The 24,366-nt window shown below is 40.4% G+C and overlaps 1 protein-coding gene across 1 annotated transcript; it reads left to right on the plus strand.

The window, feature by feature from the left end:
• Window positions 1-6,784: 6,784 nt before the first annotated feature.
• On the plus strand, window positions 6,785-7,207 carry LOC121438884 (40S ribosomal protein S17-like). The gene has a single exon (XM_041639373.1). It carries the CDS (start codon window positions 6,785-6,787, stop codon window positions 7,205-7,207), a length of 423 nt encoding a protein of 140 aa, XP_041495307.1.
• Window positions 7,208-24,366: the final 17,159 nt, after the last annotated feature.

The raw sequence follows: 24,366 nt of genomic DNA on the forward strand, positions 1-24,366 counted from the left end.
TTAATTGTATCTCTCAGTATCTGAGCTACTGGGGTTATATTTAGGAAGTACTCTCCTGTGCCAATGCATTCAAGTGTATTTCCCACTTTCTCTTCTAACAACAGATACGGAGGAAATCCAAAGAATCATTAGATCATATTTCGAAAACCTGTACTCCACAAAATTGGAAAATTTAAAGGAAATGGAGAACTTTCTGGATAAATATCACTTACCAAAATTAAATCAAGACCATTTAAGCAAATTAAATATACCTATAACTGCTAAAGACATAGAAACAGTCATCAAAAGTCTACCAACATCCCCCCAAAAAACCCAAGACCAGATGGTTTCAGCTCAGAATTTTCAAAGAAGAACTGATACCAATATTCCTCAAATTGTTCCACATGACAGAAACAGAAGAAACATTGGCAAACTCTTTTTATGAGGCTACAATTACCCTGATACCCAAACCACATAAAGGCATTTCTAAGAAAGAGAATTACAGACCAATCTCACTCATGAACATTTGTTGAAAGAGGCCTCTTGGCCCATTAGCTCCAGCTTCTTATTGGCTAGTCTCTTACATATTAATTTAACCCATCTCCATTAATCTGTATCACCATATGACTGTGATTTACTAGGTAAAGTTCCCAGTGTCTGTCTCTGGCAGTGGCTCCATGGCTTCTCCTGACTCCGCCCTCTTTCTCCCAGCGTACAGCCTAGGTTTTCCCACCTAGTTCTGTTCTGCCCTTGCCATAGGCTCAAAGCAGTTCTTTATTCATTAACCAATAAAAGCAACACATAGACAGAAGGACTTCCCACACCAAACATTGATGCAAAAATACTCAAGAAAATATTGGCAAATTGATTCCAACAACACATCAGAAACATCATCCACCATGACCAAGTCATCTTCATTCCAGAGATGCAGGGATGGTTCAACATATGAAAATCTGTCAATGTAATCCACCAAATAAACAAACTGAAAAATCAAATCATATGATCATCTCATTAGATGCTGATCCCTTCATGATAAAGGTCTTGGAGAAAGTAGGGATACAAGGAATATACCTAAACATAATACAGCAAGCCAACAGCCAACATCAAACTAAATAAAGAGAAACTCCCAGCAATTCCACTGAAATCAGGAACAAGACAAGGTTATCCACTCTCTTCATATCTATTCAATATAGTACTTGAGATCCTAGCTAGAGCAGTAAGACAACAAAAAGGAGATCAAGGGGATACAAATTAGAAAAGAAGAAGTCAAACTTTCATTATTTGCTGATGATATGATAGTTTACATAAGCGACCCCAAAAATTCTACCAAATAACTTCTACAACTCATAAACACTTTCAGTAATGTGGCAGAATACAAGATTAACTCAAAAAAAAAATCAGCAGCCCTCCTATACACAGATGATAAATGGGCTGAGAAAGAAGTTAGAGAAACATCACACTTTGCAATAGCCACAAATAGCGTAAAATATCTTGGAGTAACTCTAACAAAACAAGTAGAAGACCCATATGACAAGAATTTTAAACCTTTGAAGAAAGAAATTGAAGAAGACACCAGAAAGTGGAAAGACCTACCATGTTCTTGAGAAGGTAGAATTAACATAGTAAAAATGGCAATCTACAAATTCAATGCAATGCCCAGGAAAATTCTTCACGATCTCGAAAGAACAATACTCAATTTATATGAAAAAGCAAAAAAGCCCAGTATAGCCAAAACTATCTTGTACAATAAAGGAGCTTCTGAAGACATCACAATCACTGACTCAAACTCTACTACAGAGCTACAGTACTGAAAACAGCCTGGTATTGACATAAAAACAGACAGGAGGACCAATGGAACTGAATCAAAGACCCAGATATTAATCCACACACCTACAGATATCTGATTTTTTTATAAAGAAGCAAAAAATTTAAAATGAAAAAAAGCATATTTAACAAATGGTGCTGACATAACTGGATATCAACATGCAGAAGAATGAAAATAGATCCATATCCGTCACCATGAACAAAACTCAAGTCCATAAGGATCAAAGACCTCAACATAAAGCCAGTCATACTGAACCTCATAGAAGAGAAAGTGGGAAGTATACTTGAACACTTCTGTATGTCTTACACTGCCTTCCAGGAATCTGAACTCCAATCTAGTGCAGTGCATTCTAAGCTTGTAGTTAACTGATAGGGTTTGTTTGCACTGCTAACATGGGTAGAATGGGCACACAACTATGCTATTAGGAGCAAGATTTTTTTTAATCTGTACATGCCAGACTTTTGTGGTTTCTAAGTTGAACTTGGTGTTTTATATTTTTCTTCATCTTGTTAGATTTTATAAGGACACACTCTTTTCTAAGCCCTCCATTACACCATTGTTTAACAACTACATTTTAAGAACCAGAAGTCAAGGGGCCGGCGAGATGGCTCAGCGGTTAAGAGCATTGCCTGCTCTTCCGAAGGTCCTGAGTTCAATTCCCGGCAACCACATGGTGGCTCACAACCATCTGTAATGAGATCTGGTGCCCTCTTCTGGCCTGCAGGCATATATGCAGACAGAATATTGTATACTTAATAAATAAATAAATATTAAAAAAAAAAAAAGAACCAGAAGTCAAGCCGGGCGGTGGTGGCGCACGCCTTTAATCCCAGCATTTGGGAGGCAGAGGCAGGCGGATCTCTGTGAGTTCGAGACCAGCCTTGTCTACAAGAGCTAGTTCCAGGACAGGCTCCAAAACCACAGAGAAACCCTGTCTCGAAAAACCAAAAAAAAAAAAAAAAAAAGAACCAGAAGTCAAAATATAAATCTGATAAGACTTAATTCCGTTGTTTTAGAACTACACCCCAGTCATTATTAAGTGTATAGCAATGTGGAGTGTTTTTTCCCCACCTCTCTCTATGTATACGGATACATAAATGTTTGCATGTATATGACCTACTCCTGCAGAAATAGACAGCAATCAAGTCCAAAATAGATGTGTTTTGTTGCATTTTCTACTTAAAATTACACTAATGACCACTGTCAAAAATAATGCTCACTGAAGTTACTTAGTATTCATATTCTTTCTTGAAGTTTAAATGCTACCTCAAAAGGAAACAGAATGCAAGAAGTACAGAAGGCTGTATCTTCAACTCATAGCTGAGGCTTGTTTTAAAGCTCATCTCAAATGTCTCGCCTCTCTATATCATTTCACCTGCCTGTCCTTTGAAAGCACTTGTCTCTTTTAATAACAGTAAACCGAGATTCAAGAGCAGCCCCTGTCTGCTTCCTTTCAGCCAGGTGTCTTATTGCAGTTCAGATCTGAATTGAACAAGTGAAATCATAATTGAGTTCATGAGAGAAGCCCCAAAATGGAGCTTTGCCACTGGGTGCCTGGCAGAACTGTCGAGAGAGTTCACCGCATATGCTGGGATGTCAACGTTTAGTGTTAATGTCCTCAGTGTGACTTGCCACATCTACAATAAAGACTTTTATATTATCTTCTTCTACTCCATGCCCTCTCTCTCTCTCTCTCTCTCTCTCTCTCTCTCTCTCTCTCTCTCTCTCTGTGTGTGTGTGTGTGTGTGTGTGTGTGTGTGTGTGTTTGGCCACTTTGTGTACAATGCTTATTTTCTTGTTACCACGCTAGTCCATGCATGTTCTCAATGCCCTTCTCTTTCTTCGCTGGGCAAATCCCTACCTAGCATCCATAAAGGGGGCTCCTGCTCAAAAGTTAGAGGTTAGAGGAAAGAATCTCCACATTATCCCTGTACTCAATCCCTGGGCAGATGACCTACATCATTGGCACTCTTTTGGCATGGGTAAAAAGCACCAGGTGGGGGTGGGTGAGGTATAACACTGTATGTATCTTCACAGAGAGTGACATTTCTTTTCACAGAGCAATAGCGGTGCATCACATATCGTTGAAAATGAAACAATGTACTGCAGATGATTTAAAGCAGAAGCCATTCCCTTCTTTTCCACTTCCGGTAGTCTTTATTAGCTATCCACTCTCAAACTAGAAACTCTTACTTATTGTTACTCTTCTGCCTTTTACTGGTATTTTCTGTCATTTTGACTCTACACAAAATGTGACTCTGATTTATTCATAATATTTATCTTTGTTTAGATTCCTTTATAAGCCCCTACAGTGAGGTGTCCTTCATTTATTAGTCTCTCCTCAGTTGTTTAACAATGCTACAAGCATTTTCTTAATAAAATATGAATCGTTTTGCTATTTCTTTACTTTAGAACTTCAATGTCATCTATAGAGTTTATCTATAGTTTAGCTCTGTCCTACTTACACGCTTTATGTCAACTTGACACAAAACTAGACATGTGGGAAGAGGGAATCCCATCTGAGGAACTGCCTCCATAAGACTGTTCTGTAGAAGGCCAGTTTCTTGATGATTAGTGTAGAAGGGCTCAGACCACTGTGGGCGATGGACCTGGGTTGTTTAAGAAAATAAACTGAGGCAGCCAGGAGGATCAAACCAGTAAACAGAGTTCCTCCTCAGGGACTGCTTCAGTTCTTTTCTCCAGGTTCCTGACTTAGTTTCCTCTATAACTTATATGCCAAATAAACCCTTTCTTCCCCACGTTGCTTTTGGTCCTAATGTTTAATCACAGCAATAGATACTTGACTAAAACAAATTCAGTAATGGTTGAATAAGAATGGCCCCCATAGGCCCATAGATTTGAATGCTTAAGTCATCGGGAGTGGCACTACTTGAAAGGGTGTAGGAGGTGTGGCCTTGTTGGAGTAAGTGTGGCTTTGTCGGAGAAAATGTATCACTGTGGAGGGCTTTGGTGTTTCAGAAACCAAAGTCAGACCTAGTTGTTCTCTCTCTTCCTGCTGTTCGCAAATTTGGAATGTAGAACTCTCAGCTACTTCTTTAGCACCACAGGTGCTTACATGCCACCATGCCCCCCACCATAAATAAGGACAATGTACTAAACCTCTGAAACTGTAAGCAAGCACCAATTAAATCCTTTCCTTCAGAAGAGTTGCCGTAGTCATGCTGTCTCTTCACTGCAACTAAGGCAAACACCAAAACGATTTTTATCTTCCATGTCTACTTATATTCTATGCAAGGGTCTCTAAAGGAACAAACCCCATAGAATAAATAAATACTAAAATATGTCTATTAGACTGGCCTGTGGGATGTCCTTCAGGTTGTCCAACAATGACTGACTCACAGGAGAGGCCAACAGTTGAGTGCTTACTTGAATCACAAGCCTGGATGTTTAAGTAATTCCAAGATGGTGCTAAAAACATGAAAAATTCTTGGAGATCTGCTAGCTTTCATGTTGGAAACTGGAGAAGCTCGTTCTAATATTGCCAAAGAATGCAGTAGTGATGGCAGCAGGGCCAATGCCCTTGCCTTCAAGCATAACGGGAAGCAAAGTAAGCAAAGATTTACTTCTTGTATGTACTGTCCACTTTTAGGGTAGGTTTTCTCACTTCAAACAATCCCATCAAGAAAGCTCCTCAAAGAAGTGCCACCAGCCTGCCTTCTAGTTGATTCCAGATTCACTCAAGATGGCAGCCAAAATTGGCCATCCTTCAGTGTTATTTGTCTTTTTTGCCAAACTGCACACCTTATCATTCCTTTAAAATACATAAGGCCATGTTTCAGCCTTGGGCAGAAAATAGTTTACTAGCCTAAAGTGATGGGTGTCATTTGCTTTTACACAGAGATTCCAAATCCTACCACTGTCTTGCATCTTTACATACCCACAGATCTAACTGTTGCCCATCTTTTCCGTCTCTAAATCTTACCTAGTTTATGTACCTGTATACTTAGCTAATTATAAATAACCTTCCCTGAGAATGTTCAGCAGTTTACAACATCCATCTGATAGCCTAATAAATTTCAGCATCCATTAAAAGATTATTTGTCCAACCGTAGGCAACTAAGGGACAGTGAGAAAAGAAAATGCGGTTTTCCTCTACTGAGGACTTTCCTAATTACTTACTCAACACCAAGTAAATTATGAATACCCAGCACTGAACGGACTCCGCAGGTTGTATCTATATATTTATACGTGTGTGTGTGTGTGTGTGTGTGTGTGTGTAACAATAGTAAAGAAGAGGCAGCCAGGAGTTTGAAAGGGAATGGGGGATGGGGGATGGATGAAGTTGAAGGAAACGTAGGAAATGGAGGGAAATAATATCATTATATTTTAACAAAATATTAATGAAAAAAGAAAAAATATCTGTCAATGAAATAAAAGTAAGAGTTTGTATTTTGTTAGAATTCTTGTAGTCATAAGTAACTTCTCTTTTAGAGAATAAAACCGGGCAATGGTGTCTCATGCCTGTAATTCCAGCACTCAGAAGGCAGAGGCAGGAGGATCTCTGTGATTTTAAAGCCAGCCGGGTCTTTAAATTGAATTCCAGGACAATGGGGGCTGTTACACATAGAAGCCCTATCTCAAAAAGCCAAAAGAAAAGAAAATAAATGTGACCTCATTTTGTTAATCTTTTTTTTAAAAAAAAAAAAACTTTCCAAATGTTTGAGACCTCAGCTTGTCTACCACTTTTTTAACCATTCAAATTTATGCTTTCTCTTTTTGCACAGCTTTTTTTAGTTGTTTTTTTGCTGAGATTCATCTCTTTATGCTTGGTTACATAACATTTCCAAAGACAATGAAAAGTCATATAACTATCACTCATTTTGTATTTTTATGGAAATATACATATTCACATTAAGTATAGAATATATATAACATGAAAACAATAGGAAGGCTCTCTGGCCTGCGCTTTATAGGTCTCACTTGTGCTTCCTGTTTCCTCTTTTACCGGGACCCGTCAACATGGGCCGCGTCCGCATCAAGACCGTGAAGAAGGCAGCCCAGGTCATCATCGAGAAGTACTACACGCGCCTGGGCAATGACTTCCATACCAACAAGCACGTGTGCGAGGAGATCGCTATCATCCCCAGCAAGAAACTCCGCAACAAGATAGCCGGCTATGTCATGCATCTGATGAAGAGGATTCAGAGAGGCCCTGTCAGGGGCAGCTCTATCAAACTGCAGGAGGAAGAGCGAGAAAGGGGGAATAATTACGTCCCTGAGGTCTCAGCCCTGGATCAGGAGATCATTGAGGTAGATCCTGACACCAAGGAGATGCTGAAGCTTCTGGACTTCGGCAGTCTCTCCAACCTGCAGGTCACTCAGCCTACAGTGGGGATGAAAACCGCGTGGAGCCGTTTGAGTCTGTTCTGTCATTTTCACTAAATCTGAAAATAACTTTGAAAAGAAAAAGAAAACAATAGGGAAGGTTTTGATTCAGTATGGAGTTACATGAGTAGGATGCATCAACCTCAGCTTGATTCTCCAGTCCACAATTAACCCTTTCTGTTTTACATGTGTTTACCTATTATATATGATTATGAGTGTGCATGCACTGCCACATACATGTGACAGAGGACAACTTGCAGGAGTTGATTCTCCATTCCAATACATAGAATCTGGGTATGGGACTTGGGTTGTCACAATTGGAAGAAAGCACCTTTATCTGTTGAGACACCTCACTTGTCCTTATTAAGCCTTTCTATGCCAAAGGATCCCTGCCGGTGGAAGCGACTGAGTAGAACCGCACTGATCCATCTCCCTAGACCTCATTTAATACTTATTTTTAAGTGGAGGGCTTACATACTAAAAAAAAAAAAAGCATTTGCGTGTTTTTGGTTTGCTTGTAGTTTCGTGATTTGGGGATGGAAATAGGTTCAGATGGAGGAAGTCAATGGGGCAAAATAACATTTCCAATTCTTTTATCTGGGGCACAGTGAGCTCATGTCTATCAATTAATAACCATTGCATGGCACTCTCATCTGATCGGATGTTCTGATTTAACTCTACTTTGATTTGTTGGATGGTTAATTTGTGCAAGAAGTGTGCATGATGTGGAAGTAAACAGTGAAACATATAAATACAGATGTATTTTTCTATGTTTGGAAGAGAGATGGAGGACAGAAGAAGGAGATAGAGAGACTGCAACTGGGGCTGAAGCTGGAGAGAGGGTCCTAGTGTCCATAAGTGTGCTGCACAAGCATGAGAACCTAAGTTCGAATCTCCAGCAAGGACACAAAAAGAAAGATGTGGTAGCACACACTGCCAGTGACACCGAATGCTGGGGAGGTGAAGACAAAAGAATGCCTAGGGCTTTCTAGCTGGGCAGGGATTCAGTGAACCCCTAAGGGACTTTGTCTCTGAAAGAATGAAAGAATGAATGAATGAATGAATGAATGTGAATTATTAAGGAGGATACCTGGCATTCTTCACACACTCACACACACACACACAAGAATGCATTCCGGTGGAAGTTGTTCCTATAAAAGGGTAATGAGGTTGCTCACAACTTGACTGACAGCTGTCTGCTAACCTTACCTCCAGCCACTCCCCTCTGCCCTTCCATCTCTCACACTTTGCAACACCAAGGACTTCCACATCCCCAACCGTGCCTGGGTTTTGTTTAGTTTTTCCATTCAGAAGACATCCTAGCACATGGTTTTAGGTGTGAGAGACTCAATTAAGAGATGCCCTTTCTTCCAGGACTTATGGTATGGGAGGAGACAGTGCATACAGCCTATGTCAGTGAGATGGTAAGCTCAGTAGTGAAGGGACATTCAGGCACTGAAGAAAAGGAGAAACTAGTTGGAAGACTTAGCAGTCTTTAGTATGAATGGGTACCCAAAACCTGAGTTTACTGGATATTTTCATTCATTCATCCATTCCATTCCCTAAGCTTACTGTGTCTCTCTCTATACCAATCAACTACTTATCCATATCCCCATAGCTTTCCAGATATCAGAACACTCTACAGGGTTCAGTTGTACGCGCTCTATCCCTTCTTATACACCAGGTTCATTAAGGTCTAGAACAGGAAATGTCTTTGCCTTTGGGCATCGAACACTGAACACAGGGCCTTCCATAGGAAAGACAATATTATTTAGTGATTGGCTCAAACATTCATCTAATAGGTAATATGTGAAATAAGTAGGATTCAAATAGTATGAAATTTTTTATTTTTATCTTTAAGTATAAAAAGGGGTGTGTGGCAAGGAGCTTTTAGTTCAACAGCATGTAGATTTTCACTGTGACCTGTATCTAAACTCTCCTAAAGCACAAGAATGGGTGACGATTTCACAGAAAGAATAAAATGGAAGACTACTTAAACTTTTACAAAGACTTTAGAAAGCTAAAATCAGAAACAGAGAAGCAAGATGAAGCCTAATGCAAGTACACATGCATTTTCACACAGGCGTACACACACAGGTATGTGTACATACACAACTATGTAAAGAAGGGTGTAAGCATAGTTCTTGACTTTCAAATGATTGCACTGGTTGCCAAAAGATGATGTCTACGCCTTTTGCCAACTGTAAAAGCTGTTGTCCCATCAAGTAAACCTAGACATTCCCTCTGTCAAATCCCAAGTTTCTTTTTCTTCAGCCAATCTAATTACAGAGAAATTAACTCAAATACTAACTCATGTTCTGCTTAGCTAACCCTCAATATATCCCATTATATATTGTATAACCCGTGTTGCCTAATAAGAAATATAGTCAGCCAGGCGGTGGTGGCGCACGCCTTTAATCCCAGCACTCGAGAGGCAGAGATAGGCGGATCTCTGTGAGTTCTACAAGAGCTAGTTCCAGGACAGGAACCAAAAGCTACGGAGAAACCCTGTCTAGAAAAATCCAAAAAAAAAAAAAAAAAAAGAAATATAGTCACGTAATAGAAGATGTCAGATTTTCCAACAGATGCTTATTATGATATCACACTGTAATCCATAAAGGAATAATAACCTTTATAAATTTTATGAACAAGTATATGCAATTATAGTTCATTAAACAATAAAAAATTAAATAAAATTGTCCTAATTTTTTCTCTTTAAAGTCAGCATAAGGAAAATTGTTTTTAACATTTTGGTAGTAAAATTATATGCCAACATTATGTATACTAGTTTTAAAACAATCATTCTTAATCATAACAGTAGTATTTTTAATGTTTATTTTTATTTATGTGTATATGTATATGTGTGAGTGTCTGTATCAGTGACTGTGTATGAGAACCTCCAGAGGCCAGAAGAGGGCATCATATCCTCTCTGTTAGAGTTACAGACAGCTGGTCACCACCCTCGGGAAGAACAGCAAATGCACTTTAACCCCTGAGCCATCTCTGCAGGTGCAGAGCAGTATTCTACACTGCCAGAATTGGCCAGCTATGTAGCTCGGTGTCGAATACTCGCCTGGCATGCATGAAGGCTTGAGTTCAACCCCAAGTATCCTGAAAAAAAAAAGCCAGAATTCCCAGTGGATTAATTCACCTAGATAATAAAAACAGAAAAATAACTCACCGAGAATGAGAACGAAGGGGAAAAAAAGAAAGAAAGGAAAAGAAAAAGAAAAAATAGCTTAGTCAAATAATTGCTAAAGTCTGTCTTGAACCCGCCTTAGCAATGTCAATGATCCAGGGAAGAGCTTTACCTCCACAGCTTCTATTTCATAATAAAGTTGAATATAAATTCAAAAATAATTCTATGTCCTGATTAATTTCGTTGGCTACTCTATATTGTAAGTCCACTGTGTTCTAGGAGAGACAAGGAAGACATGAGATGTAAACAAGAAAAAAAATGAGCTGGAGTATCAGCTATAGGAGTTTCACAATATGGTATACTCCAGATTTCTCTGTGGAAATAGCTGCTAATCCATCACGAGCTTCCTCATATGGGATACAAATTTAAAGGGAATTTGGCTGGATGTTCATTTTGCTGTGGAAATACTCTGAGTGAGTCAGGGGTGATTTCCTGGAAGATTCTTGCCCTACTCAGCCTCATCAAAAAGTTGGGGTCTTCTCTTATTTAGACATAGGATTTGACGAGGTCACTGATCGTCATAGTGTGTTCTTATTTGACCATCAGTTCACCCCATAGACGGTATCATCATACCCACCGGAGAGTACAGTCTTCCTCTGAGGGAAGTTCATCACAGATCTGAGGAGATTCATCTTCAGTACCTTCCCACTCCTTATACTACTGAATAAAATACACCAGCAAGGGGCTGAGGGAATGGCTTGGTTGGTAAAGCGATTGCCCCACAAACATGACAACCTGAGTTCAAAGCCCTAACACTCCATGTAAAAAGGCAGGCATGACAGTGACTGTCAGCAACGCCAGCACCAGTTTGGAAGGTGGAAACAGATCCCAGAAGATCCATGGCCAGTTCACCTAGCCACTCACTGACCTCCAGATTCAGTGAGAGACTGTCTAAAAAAATGAAAAGGGAGAGTCATGGAGGAAGACATTCAACATGAACCTCTGGCCTCTCCACATACCTACACATGTGTGCAATTGCACCCTTAGGTGCCAGGGCACACAACAAATAAACAAATCCACACACTACACAAGAAACAAGCAAGCAAATAAATAAATATAAAGTTTCAAAAATTAGGCCATCAAGTAATAGCACAATCTTCACTATGGGAAAGAACAAAGTAGAACATCCAGGGGAAGAAACAAAGAGCATGCTCTCTTCGAGCATCCAGTGCCATCACTGTGCCTGGATTCCCTGAGCATCCCTGAAAAAAGCTTTCCCCACTAAAGTAGTACTTCGCGTCTCCAAGGTGCTGCTAGAGAGACACTTACCCTCTGCAACGACAACTGGAAGCCCCTGTGACAGAAGTGTAGTATGGGGACAGTGTTCTTTCCTTTACACTAAGGTGGCAAAGTGTTCACATGACTTTCACCGTAAAAGAACACAAGCAGAAATAATATCACTAATGGCCCATTCTCTTAGATTGATATGTGTATTACTTTAAATAAGAGGAAAAGGAGCATTGATCCACTTAGACATTATTAGAAGGGTCTATTTTTAAATATTCATATTGGATGCCTACAGACCAAGGAATAAAGTTGAGCTTTCTTGAATTGCCCTTGATCCATCAGATTATGATTACTTCCAGAGTGAACACACTCTCAAGTTTCAGTTACTTACTTTTCAAAGAGAACAAGATGTGTGAATATTTTCATGATGTTCTCAGGTAGCAAGATTTTAGGAAAATATGGCTGTTACAAATTTATTCTTAAGCTGTAAGATGTGAATGGCCCTGAAGGTTATCATGGTAGCTAATGATATGTCATTTTGGTAAAACTCAAATGTGAACTTCTACAGCCATAAAGCCGGTACTTGTAATTGAGTCTCTAAATTTGTAGGTCTTATCAACCGACCACAGTGTACATATGGTTAAGATTTGATTTTTTTGTTGTTGTTGCTGTTTAACAATCTGTTAGTGCTAGGCCGTGGTAGTACTTGCCTTTAAATCCCAGAACTTGGGAGATACAGACAGTTGGATCTCTGTGAGTTCAAAGTCAGCCCTGTGAGTACCAAGACAGCCAAGGCTACACAGGGAAATCCTGTCTCGAAAAACAAAATAAAACAAAACAAAAAACAGAAAAAACATTCTATTAACAGGAATAAGGCTATTTTTTCTCTAAGACAACTTTGCGTCGGAGAAGTACTCATACACTGGAGTCTTGGGAGTTCTTAATAAATACTTTTTGTGTATAGCAAGAACACACAACATATTCAAGAATTCCTATAATTTAACCAAGTGGTAGTGGCACACGCCTTTAATACCAACACTTGGGAGGCAGAAGCAGGCATATCTCTGTGAGTTCAAGGCCAGCCTGGTCTACAGAGCAAGTGCCAGGATAGGCTCCAAAACTACACAAAGAAACCCTGTCTCGAAAAACAAAAAGGGGGGGGGGCACTACAATTAATCTCTTACCTTATCTTATTCTTTAACCCGATCCACAATCAGTGAATTGGTAAATCTGTGCTAATATGATTATAATTTATACAACCAAATTCCTTTTTTACCAAATTTAGATCATCCTGTCTCACTCTTTCCTCCCCTCCCCCATACACTCCTCTTCCACCAATATCCATTTCCATGGTCTCACTTCTTTACCTGCCAGTGGATAACCACCAGTTCTGCATTCCCAACACACACCTCTCACCAAAGTCCCGTATATGTTTGATATCCATTGGCTTCTCTGCGTGGATGTGACCCTGCCTTTAGATGAGAAACACACACCCAGAACTGGAGTGCCTTCTCCTGTCCTTTTATTTATTTATGATGTGTGTTTGCTCTTGAATTTCTATGTGTAAATGTGGTCATGCCTGTCAAAGGCAAAGGGTGACCTCAGTGTCCTGGATGTTTTCCACTGCGTATGCCAGGGGAGCTAGTGCAAGAGCTTCCAGAGACTCTCCTGTCTGGCTCCCAGTAGGGGTTCTGGAAAACAAATTAACAGCAGAAATCTGGACTCTGTGGAAGCTCTAGGATTTGAACTCAGTTCCTCACTCTTGCCTGACAAACTTATTTACCTACTGGGCCATCTCCCAGTCTCTCTTTTTATTTAAAAATGTGCTTCTTAAGTTTTCTAAAATCAATATCACGGTTTGGGGCAAGGACAACTCCACTTGGATGACGGCGCTTAACCCTAATTTTCCTTTGCATGTAAATAAGCATCAAATTCTATGGACCCTACCCTGGCAGCATCTCAAAACTTTATTCATGTACTTTGCAACTTTTCTTTGATAAGTCCATAAACCGATGTAATTGTAAAAATTTTTCTTAACAATTCCCTTCACCTCCAATTAGGCCCATTTTATTACTCTGGTGGTTAAAAAAGAACTAAAAACAAAACAAAAAAATGGAACACAGAAGCGCAATTTTGCCTTCTCATAAAAATCATACACTGCTGTGGGATAATGCTCTTGTCTTGTACACTGTAAAGATTTGTCACTCTTATTAGTATAATAAAACACTGATTGGCCAGTAGCCAGGCAGAAAGGATAGGTGGCCAACCAGACTAAAAGAATTCTGGGAAGAGGAAAGGCAAAGAGTCAGTCACCAGCCAGATGCAGAAGAAGCAAGATGAGAATGCTTTATTGAGAAAAGGTGCCAAGCCACATGGCTAAACACAGATAAGAACTGTGGGCTAATTTAAGTTGTCAGAGGTAGTTAGTGATAAGCCTGAGCAATAAGTCAAACAGTTGATGATTAATAGAAGCCTCTGTGTGTTTATTTGGGACTCAATGACTGTGGAACTGGGTGGAACAGAAACTTCTGTCTACAATACACAGAATTTTATTACTGTAAGATTTATAAATTAGTTATGCTTCTATTGCTATAAAGAGACACCATGACCAAGGCAGTAACTTATAGAAGAGTTTATTAGAAATTTATAGTTTCAAAGAGTGAGCCCATGATCATCATGGTGGGAAACATGGCAGCAGGCAGACAAATATGGCACTGGAGCAGTAGCTAAAAGATTACATCTGACCCACAAAGAGGAGGTAAAGGTGAGGACTAACTAGGAATAGTATAGGTTTTTGAAACCTCAAAATCCATCCTTAATGGCATATCTCCTCCAACAAGAGCGTACCTTCTAGTCCTTTCCAAACAGTTCAACCAACTGGGGAAGAAGCATTCAAATATATGAGCAATGGAGGCCATTCTCATTCAAACCATCACACCATATAAATCTGTCCTTGTTTTAATGATAATATTTTGCTGATTTTATTTTATTCTTGTTTCATTAAAATGTAAAATATAGCAAAAGAGAATGAAATGACAGTGTAAATGGTGTGATAGACTTTCTCAGAAGTTGTACTTTGAAGAATTTACCAGCGAAATATTTTCCTTTTTTCTGTATTTTAAGCAACTTGAATAAAACAATATTCACACATATTTTGGAGTTTTGAAGCAACATGTATAAATTTTTAAAAACTCTTCAATAAGTTATGTGTATTTACAGTTCAAATTTTCCATGGAGTTTGGTGACAAATTCTTTATGAAATGTTCAACATTTTTTGTCTATATGGTTTTAGTGTATTCTTATGACCTAACCAAAGAAAGCAATTTGAACCAAATAAATTTTATTTTGTCTTCTGAGACTGTAGGTAATAACAATTCACCTTCTTCCTAAATTTTAACAAATCTTCTCTTCCACGAGCCAGTTCCCAAATAATGACATGGAGACTTCTTATTAACTATGAAAGTACAGTCTATAGCTTAGTTCCAAACTATCCCTTATAACTGATTAATCTACTTACATTAATTTGCATTCTATCACATGGTAGATCTTGCAACTTGTGTTTCCTCTCTCTATATCTCCTGGTGTCTCATCCTTTCTTTTCCCCAGAATCCTCTCTGTTTCCAGAAGTCCCACCTAACTGCTTCCTGCCTAGTTAATGGTCATTCAGCTCTTCATTAAACCAATCAGAAGTCATCTCCACAAAGACATGTCTTTACAGTTTAAACAAATATTTGACACCATACTACTGTATATTCTTGTGATTCCAAACAAGAACTTGGATCTTGGAAAGATAGAAACTAGAGGAACATTCTGCAACCTCAGAAAAGTAAATGAAAACTATGATTAGATTATTCAGTTGTACCTACTTCAATAACATTATATTGTATAACCTTTAGAAAAGTGTTATTGTATGGTCCTTTTTTGAAATTGTAAAAATGAAGATACTTATATCTGTTTGGAGGTCAAATAGAAGATTGTGAAGTCATGTAAAAGTTATAAAGCACAAGATTTTCTCTTGTCCCTTTTATCTATTTTATTGATAGTACACACATAGATTTGAGCCTATTCCACATTGATTGAAGGTCAGAGAGTTTGAGCTTACTTTTGCTCTTTCAAAGATGATGACAACAGGTGTGGCTACAAAACAAGATATCCTGACTAAGGGTGTAGTTACTTGGTGTTTGGGACATTAAAATGGCACATAGAGGTAGATCTACTCCACCCTGACCAAAGGTCAGAGAATTTAAGCATACTCCTTTGCTCCTTCTTATTTTAAGAAGAGGCTGTCTACAAGATACTTGGTCTAAGGTGTATTCACTGCCCCAAGCATCAAATGCTTTGATCAGAAAATAATGGCTTGATGTCTCAAGTAATAAAGCAAGGAACTGTTCTGATTATCCTAATGTCATGTTAAAGCAGCCTTTTATCTTCTCCTTCCACCCCTATTGTATTGGGGTATAAAAGTGTATGCAAAGTAAACATGGGCAAACTCAGAACTCAGAATTCACTAACACTTTTAATCCTCATGTCCCTACTCTGAAATGTACGAACCCACCATGACTGGACTGTGGTAGAAGTCATACCAAAATGTGGTTTATGACATTCTATTTTATGACACTTTAGAATGTAGTGTCTGCATAAACAAGATCTGAACAATGGCAATATCAATAGACCTGCTAACATGGAGTGGGGAAGTCCTGTGGCCTTTTCACTGTTTAAAAAATTGACATGATATTTGTATTCATTCTTTGAGAATTTCATATAATGTATTTTGATTATATTCATCTCCTTTCCTCTCATGAACTTACAGCAACTTCAGGTTCCCACATAAGACCTGAACAATATCTAAACAGTCAGCATTTTTTGGCTCAACTGAGGAGCTATTGGTAGTTACTGAAATTGCCTGGTACAAGTGAAAAGGAAACATGGAACACTCAACAAACCCACTTAGGAGTTTATTAGGGGAGAGTTTACAGGCTTGGTGAGGTCAGTGTGCAGAGACAGCTGACGATGGCGCGACCAGCTTTTAAGGGCTGCCTATCACATGCACACAGGGGGATGATGTGGCTGCATCATATGCAGATGAGAGAGCTCACACATGTGCGCAAGGGCTAATGCAGCTGTGTCATATGCAGATGATGTAACCATGCTGCACATGGGTCACACAGGGTCCTTCACGTTTCCCGGGGCCATTAAGTACTTCTGCCTAAAACCTGAAAGTGTCAGCCATGTTGTGTGGCTGAATCATTACAGTTATGGCTCCTGGGGAGGAAGACACTGTGTTCTTCAAAGGTATGGACTCTGATAGGTCAACCATGTTCTAGTGGATGGTCCTACACCTGTGAGAACATCAGCAGCACAAACTGGATTCAGTGGGTTATTAAAAAAAGAAAGACATCAAGTTGAGGTATTAGGGAGAAGGACTTCTCTATTTTAAAATTTTTATTTGTGGCAATTTCATACATGTATACAATATGTTTTTGACAATTGAATACACACATGCAATGTATTTTGGACATATTCATCCCTGCTAGTCTCTCTTTCCCCTTCTTCTCTTGTTTAGCCCCTTATTATTTCTAACAATTTTCCCTCCTACTACTGGGTCTTCTTTTTAAATTGTTACCCACTGAGTTTATGAACAGGATGAGAGAGGGGAAACTTATGAGAGTTTGGGAAACTCACAATTAGTTACACCATGGAGGAAAATGAATTTCATTCCTGGCAGCAGCCCATTAGTCAATAGCTCCCCAAGTGTAACATGAGGGCCTGCTCGTTGGGTTTCTCTCCCCCCTCCCCCGCAGGAGGAGTCTGCTTGTTGGGGTTTCTGTCCCACCCAGTACCCCACAGCCAGCAAGCCCCCAAAGGAAAATCACACAGAGAGTCTGCATTAGGTTATAAACTGATTGGCCCATTAACTCAGGCTTCTTATTAGCTCATGTAACTTATATTAACCCATTGTTCTTATCTATGTTAGCCACATGGCTTGGTACCTTTCTCAGTGGGGTAGGGCAGTCACAACCTGCTTCTTCAGTGATCTGGGGAGGACTCGTGAGGAATTGGCTTCCTCCTCAGAATTCTCCTGTTCTCATCGCTCTGCCTCTACTTCCTGTCTGGTTGACCCACCTATACTTCCTGCCTGGCCAATCAGCATTTATTTACAACATGATTGACAGAATACAGACAATTCTCCTGCACCACCCAAGGAAGAATGGATTCTCTTGAATTCTTTTTCCATCCACGATGAAACGTTGACAGGTTCCATCTTGTACAGGTCTCATGCATGTAACTATAGCTTCTGTGTGTTTATGATTGGGTTATCCACGTCACTTCCAGAATCCATCATTACACAGCACCCCACCGCAATCTCAGGCCCTTACATTCTTCCTTTCCCTTCACTCATGATGCTCCTTGGGCCTCGGAGAGGGAGATATACATGCTTCCACTTGTGTGAGTGCTCAACAGTTATTTATTACGAGCATGTGCCCACTTATTAATTCTGCATCAACTACTACACATGGCACAACAAGCTTCTTTAACTAAAGCCGAAAGCAGCACTATCTGTAACTATAAACATCAATACTGAGAAGGCATCTTGTCAACGTGTCTATTTAGCAAAACAACTGTAAGTAGATTCTCTCCTAAGTCTTGGAACACTTCCAACCATGTGTTTTTGACCCGCCATACAATACTAGGCATGAGTTCCCTTCTGCGGAGTAGACCTCACATACAAGCAAGAAGTGTTTGGTTGCACCCATATACCAGTCATGACACTATCGCACCCGTAGGCCCATTTTGCCTGGCAGGTTGGTATTGGAGCACACAGAGTCCACAGCTGATTAAGACCATGGATGGCTTTTCTGTCCTGGCAACTTGACCAGCATCTCCCTGCACTGTGAGCACTAAACAGCTGGAATCAACCTTCTAGCTCAATCCCAGTTTGACTTTTCTGGGTCTTACAAAAGTGTTTGGTGTCAGTAAGAGTCTTACAACAGTAACACTTGCAACTTATTTTTGGTGTCCACAAAATAATAATAAAAAATTATGAATCAATTTGTCAATGAATGCTTTTTAAATATTTTGAGTGTGGATTCTCCACATGAGCCATACTTGGGTCAAATATGAGTAATTTAACCAAGACACTCATGCAATGGCTATAAAGTTTCTTCACATCAGAGATGGAGATTTTAAATACAGTTTAAGGAACAGTTTTATAATAATGTAACACATTCACTTTGCTTTCTGAAGTGAAAAGTGGATAACCTCAGCTTTTCCTTAACAGTCACAAAATGGTATGTCATTACATAGTAGCCCATCTTTAATCGGAACTGTACAATTTGTATTTTCTATATATACTTGGGTGACCTTCAAAGTAGCCTCATGAAGTGTCTGCTATGTGCTATGAGGAGTAAGATTTTTTTGTTAAGGGATGCTATCTCAGTGGAACTTGAAGAATTAATAGGCCTCTTAAAGGTCACTTGAAGTAAAAGAGTTTCCCAGAAGAAAGAGTTCTTGAAAAACAAGATAGGGGTGGGATATTATCATGAGCTTAGAAACCTAAATATGCCACAGTGTAACGGGGTACAGGGAGCCAAGAAAACACAGCAAGAGTGGGTTTGTATGGGTAAGAGGACATCAGAAAATACCTTTGTATCCTGTGCTAAGAAAGTTTATTTTTCTTTTTGGTCTGTTTCATTTATTTTGCTTTGATTTGTTTAAAAGGAGACACCACCTAATGGTTTTAGTTAAGAGTAATGAGATTTTTGTGTTTGCAATAATCATGAGAATAAAAAGTTCTCTGGGCCCAAATGCATGAGTTTGTTTCCCCAGCACCCAAATCAAAATAGCCAAGTTCAGGGATCCACTTGCTGTACCCTCAGAGCTGAGGGGCTGGAGACAGAAAGGTCCCAGATGCTCACCAGCCAGTAAGTCCAGTCATTTAGTGAACTCCTATTTCAGTGAGCAATCCCAAGTCAAAATAAAATAAGGCAGAATGAATAAATTAGGTCAATACTGACTAAGAAAGACACCCAAAGCAGACTTCTGACTATATGCTTGCACACATGTGGATATGCACACACATGCACACACCCACAAACATGCATACATACAACTACCTAACGAAAAGGAATGGGAAAAACCAACCTAAGACAATGACGAGAGGCTGAATAAGAGAGCCCAGTGATGTGAAGGATGGACTTGGGTCAGATGGATTCATGGGATTTAAGCAATGCTTTGATAAAGAAAGGTATAGGCATGCTGACTTAAAGGGCTGGCTTGGTTTTAGGCAACATCAAAGTCCTTAGGAACAGGAAAGAAAGAGCAGGTCAATGGAGATGGACGAGAGACAGAATTACTTGGAAATGTTGAAAAAATTTCTATGGAGGTGCTTTGTAGGCAGCTATAAAGAAGAAGCTGGACAGTAAGAGAAATATATGGTTATAAGAACACCAGTAGTCTTCTTTCTTTTCTTAAATACACCCTCCTTAGGAATGACAAAATCATCTGTGGCTAAAGAATGCTGCTGAGAATATAAAGGTCAGACTCAAATGTAGAAGAGGTAACGGAATACAGATTACTTGCTTTCTTCTTTTTAACCTTTTGAGGCAAGCTCTCACTATGTAGCCTCTCTTGCTCCTCCAGGCACGGGCTGTGACTATGCACTTGTGCTCCCTTCCCACCTGGCTTGCCATATCCATTTCTGAGGTTCTAAGAAATGCCCAGCATTCAGGCTGGACAATGAGCCTTCCATACGGCTTTAAAGATAGGCTTTGTGAGTGTCAAAAGTCCAGAGAGACTGTTTTCCATGCCCTGGGGTTATATTTCAAACAGTTTAGATATGGCTATAGCTTGTGGAACTCAATCAAGGGTGGACTGGGAGAGGATCAACAAGATCTTCCTTAAGATGAGAATTTCAGGGCTAGAGAGATGGTGTTGAGGATGGTGGTCGAGAGGACCAGAGTTTGATGCCTAGCAACAGTGTCTACCAGTGCACAATCTTGTCACTCCAGCTGCAGGGGATCACATGTACTCCCTAGGCATCTGTACATGCATGTGACACACATATTAGTCTTTAAAAATTATAAGATTTCATGTGGAGGAGGCTCAAGACCTCCTTCTAACTGCATAGGATTTCATGTTTTTGCATTTCCCCATACACTTTACAAAAACACATGAAGTACAAACACATACAGTGTATTAGAAAAGCCACAGTACAGTCTTATTAGAGGATAAACTTCCTACCTGATGCAGAAACAGGATTTTGTTGGTTTATTTAGTTTTTATAAATACATGGATACATGGAATTAAAACATCAAAATAAAAAGAATTATCTCATCTATAAAAATTAGATTTCAGGAGAAAAAACACTATATATGTGAAATCAAAAAATCTAACTATTCTTTATCAGTTTAGATGAAGTTTTACCCACTGATTATATTAAGTTACATTTCTATCCCTTTTCATTTCCTTGCTATGCCTTTCACTTAGATTTTCTTCCAGTTTTCAGAATACTTTCATGTCTTGAGTTCCATTTCTGTTAGCTTACATATTTTCTATACAAGATTTCAAATAAACACTATCACCATGGGGTCACAGGCCCACAATCTTTGATTGTTTCTCCTGCTGGTGCTGCACGCACTCCCTAGCAACCTCGTGCAGCCCTTAAAGCTGGCGGGAATATTAAATGGAGTTGTGTATGCCTACAAGCTATTCTTGGTTTTTGTTGTGTTTGTCTATTCTAATCTAGAAAGAAATGAGACAGAAGCAAGTTCTAGAATCTTCTGTAAAGAATGTTATTTGTCAATCTGTGGTAGTCCATCCTGCAATCTTGGTATTTGAGTGGCTTAAGCAGCAGAACCGCTGCAAGTTCAAGGCCAGCCATGGACTCCATAGACTGTTCCAGGCCTCCCTGATCTACATAGAAAAACAAGACAAACACTCATCCCAAATGCTCAACATGCAAAAGCTTAATTTTCCAATATTAAGGCATGATCTTATGTAAATAGCGTTCCTCAGTCAACCTAGTGCTACATTCAGTCCGCTATCCTATCCCAATGCACATAGCTCCTCTATACTGCATGTGTCTGTTTTGGCTCATGGTCACTAGGCACACCTGTGTTTGCGTGCGGGAGGAGAGCAACTGCGGACTCCCTCACGTTGTAGGATGCCTGGGCATTCCTATCCCAAACACTCTACAATCTCCAAGAGGGGACATTTTTTCCTACTGGTTTTCTAGCCATAACTCAATAAAAAAAATAACTTTTAAAACAACACAACATATTAAAAGTCTAAGTGGAGCCGGGCAGTGGTGGTGCACACCTTTAATCCCAGCACTCGGGAGGCAGAGGCAGGTGGATCTCTGTGAGTTCAAGACCAGCCTGGTCTACAAGAGCTAGTTCCAGGACAGGCTCCATAACCACAGAGAAAACCCTGTCTTGGAAAAAAAAAAAGTCTAAGTGGATATACCATCGCAAGTAAAGACTAAATAAAGATGTTATACCTTGACACCACACAATGTCGTGGAATAAATGGCAATGTTTCTTAAAAATAAAACCAACTGCCTGCCTTCTTGGAACAAGCTACTGAAGCCGAATCTACCGAGGGAACAGCTCCGTTAAAAGTACACGTGTGAATTTTCCCCCTAAACACAAGAACCAAGTAAGTTATCTAAAACCGAATATTGTCACCAGTGGGTCCTTGGGGCCTCAATAAGAAGGTTGGTAGGGTTAAAGCAGAAAACTAGCATCGTGACCCCTTCGGTTAAGGCACACTGCAGTGCACTGGCTGTCTCCAGGGAGACACCAGACGACCTCAGTGGGGAAAACCGACAAAAGATGGGGTTTTATTTTAAATACCCTCAGAGGCGATCTCTCGGGCTAACAAAAGCAACTTATCCGGACCTGTTAAGGCCCTGGTTCATCCGAAGAAACTGAAAGGTCCCTCCCAGCTCGCGGGGATGCCTTGCTGCGCAGTGAGCCCTGCGGCCTGGGAGCGCGGGGAGGGCGCCCGCCAGATCGGCTTGGAGCTCGGCTGCGGCAGAGCGACTGGCCCAAGCGGCTCTGGATTCCAGGTTTCTAGGGTCACCCGCACCTGGGAGGGAGAACCAATAGCCCTGTCCTGGGAGTCCCGAAGGTGCACTGTCTTCCTGTTGAGCCTTTCTGGGGAGTCTGGTACGGAAAGGGCATTCGTGAGCTCTAGACCTGTGAGATTAGCTTTGAACCTGCTTGGTGTTGCGCCCTGAGACCCACACCCAGCATGATCCATCACTGGCCAAATTCTCTCCGCTCTGCTTGCTTTAGTTGCTTCAAATGCGTTTCAAGTCGGTCTCCCAATTTGGAGCCTGCTGCCTCCTGGCAACCAGTTTAGAGTCGGTTGGCCACCAGGGGCGCTCTAGGTATTTGCAGTTTCCTTGAACGCTCCTAAGTGTCTAAAGACCCTGGGTAAATGTAGAACTCCTCTTAAAGAACACTGATTTCCATCAGGCTCCCAGGACTTCTTTCCATTGAAAATGTAGTTCCCACCTAAATGAAACTCCAGAGAAATTTTTTTGTAAGCGCCATCAACCCCGGGAGCACAGGGCAGTGCCCACTAGTGGGCACTTCAAAGAAGTGTTGAGTGAAACAGTAAATGGGAAAAGTCATCAATTGTGAGCATTTGAGAATTCTTCCTTGCTTTCCAGGTAGGAAAGCCACCAGCATTTACGGGGCGCTGCTCTTTGCCAAGTTTTCTAGGCTTTGGCAGGCCAATGGGCAGCGGGTCAGAGCTGGCAAACGTTAAGTCATCCAGGGAGGACCTTATGGATGAGGAAGGAGAAAACCCGAAACTTCACCATGGATCTGAAGGATTATTGGCTACTTTCCCTCCTCCTAACCTTTGCCCAAATGCAAAGAATATTCAATACATGTATATTTTGTGTATACGGATGGCATTTCTCGGCATTCTCTGATAGTCACCAGGGTTCCGAAGCCTTGAGCCCAGCTCTCCTTAAGACTCATTGATCCGAAGATCTCTGAATGTGGATGACAGTTGTATGGCTGGGGAAGACTGCGAGGGGCCACTGGCACTGGTACCAGGATTTATCCCTACTGCTTGTACTGGCTTTGGGGGAACTTAAACTCTTTGGATGAATACCTTACTCAACCTAGATATAGTAGGGAGGGCCTTGGACCTTTCTCAAATCAATGTGCCTTACCCTCTCTGAGGAGTGGATGGGGGAAGGAGGGATGGAGAGAAGGTGGAGGGAATGGGAGGAGGGGAGGGAGTGGGAACTGGGATTGGTATGTAAAATGGAAAAAAAAGTGTTTTCTTTTAAAAAAAAAGAAATAAATTATATGAATAAATGAAATATATATACATATATGTCCATATCTATATCTCTATGTATATATCTATATATATATGTGTGTGTGTGTATATATATATATGTGTGTGTATATACATATATATGACACATGCTCCTACAAGGCCCAGCCACCAGGCACTTGGCTCCCCTTCTCTTAGCATCCAACCTTCTGGGGGAAATGTCCCCAGGACAAAATGCAAATCGCATCCATTCCCTCAGTGGTGCAAGGACAGGGGCTTAGGGTCTAGCTGGAATCGTTCTTTTGGGATTTCTGCTGTTTTCTTCACCTTACAGTATGACAGAAGGTGGCCAAGGGCCGGACTAAAACTGAGAGCGGCGGGGAAAAAACATGCCCCAGTGTTCGTGTCTCCTCCGACACGAACTTTCAAGTCACTTGGCCCCGGAATCTCAGGGCGTGGTGAATGAATACCTTCAGCCCTACCTCGTGCC

Source organism: Microtus oregoni, unplaced genomic scaffold (assembly GCF_018167655.1).
Source record: "Microtus oregoni isolate MIOR12 unplaced genomic scaffold, Mior012 000058F_ref0000040, whole genome shotgun sequence".
NCBI lineage: Eukaryota > Metazoa > Chordata > Mammalia > Rodentia > Cricetidae > Microtus > Microtus oregoni.

Bases quoted from the DNA above. Each gene is read 5' to 3' on its own strand.
- LOC121438884 (XM_041639373.1), top strand. From the start codon at position 6,785: ATGGGCCGCGTCCGCATCAAGACCGTGAAGAAGGCAGCCCAGGTCATC.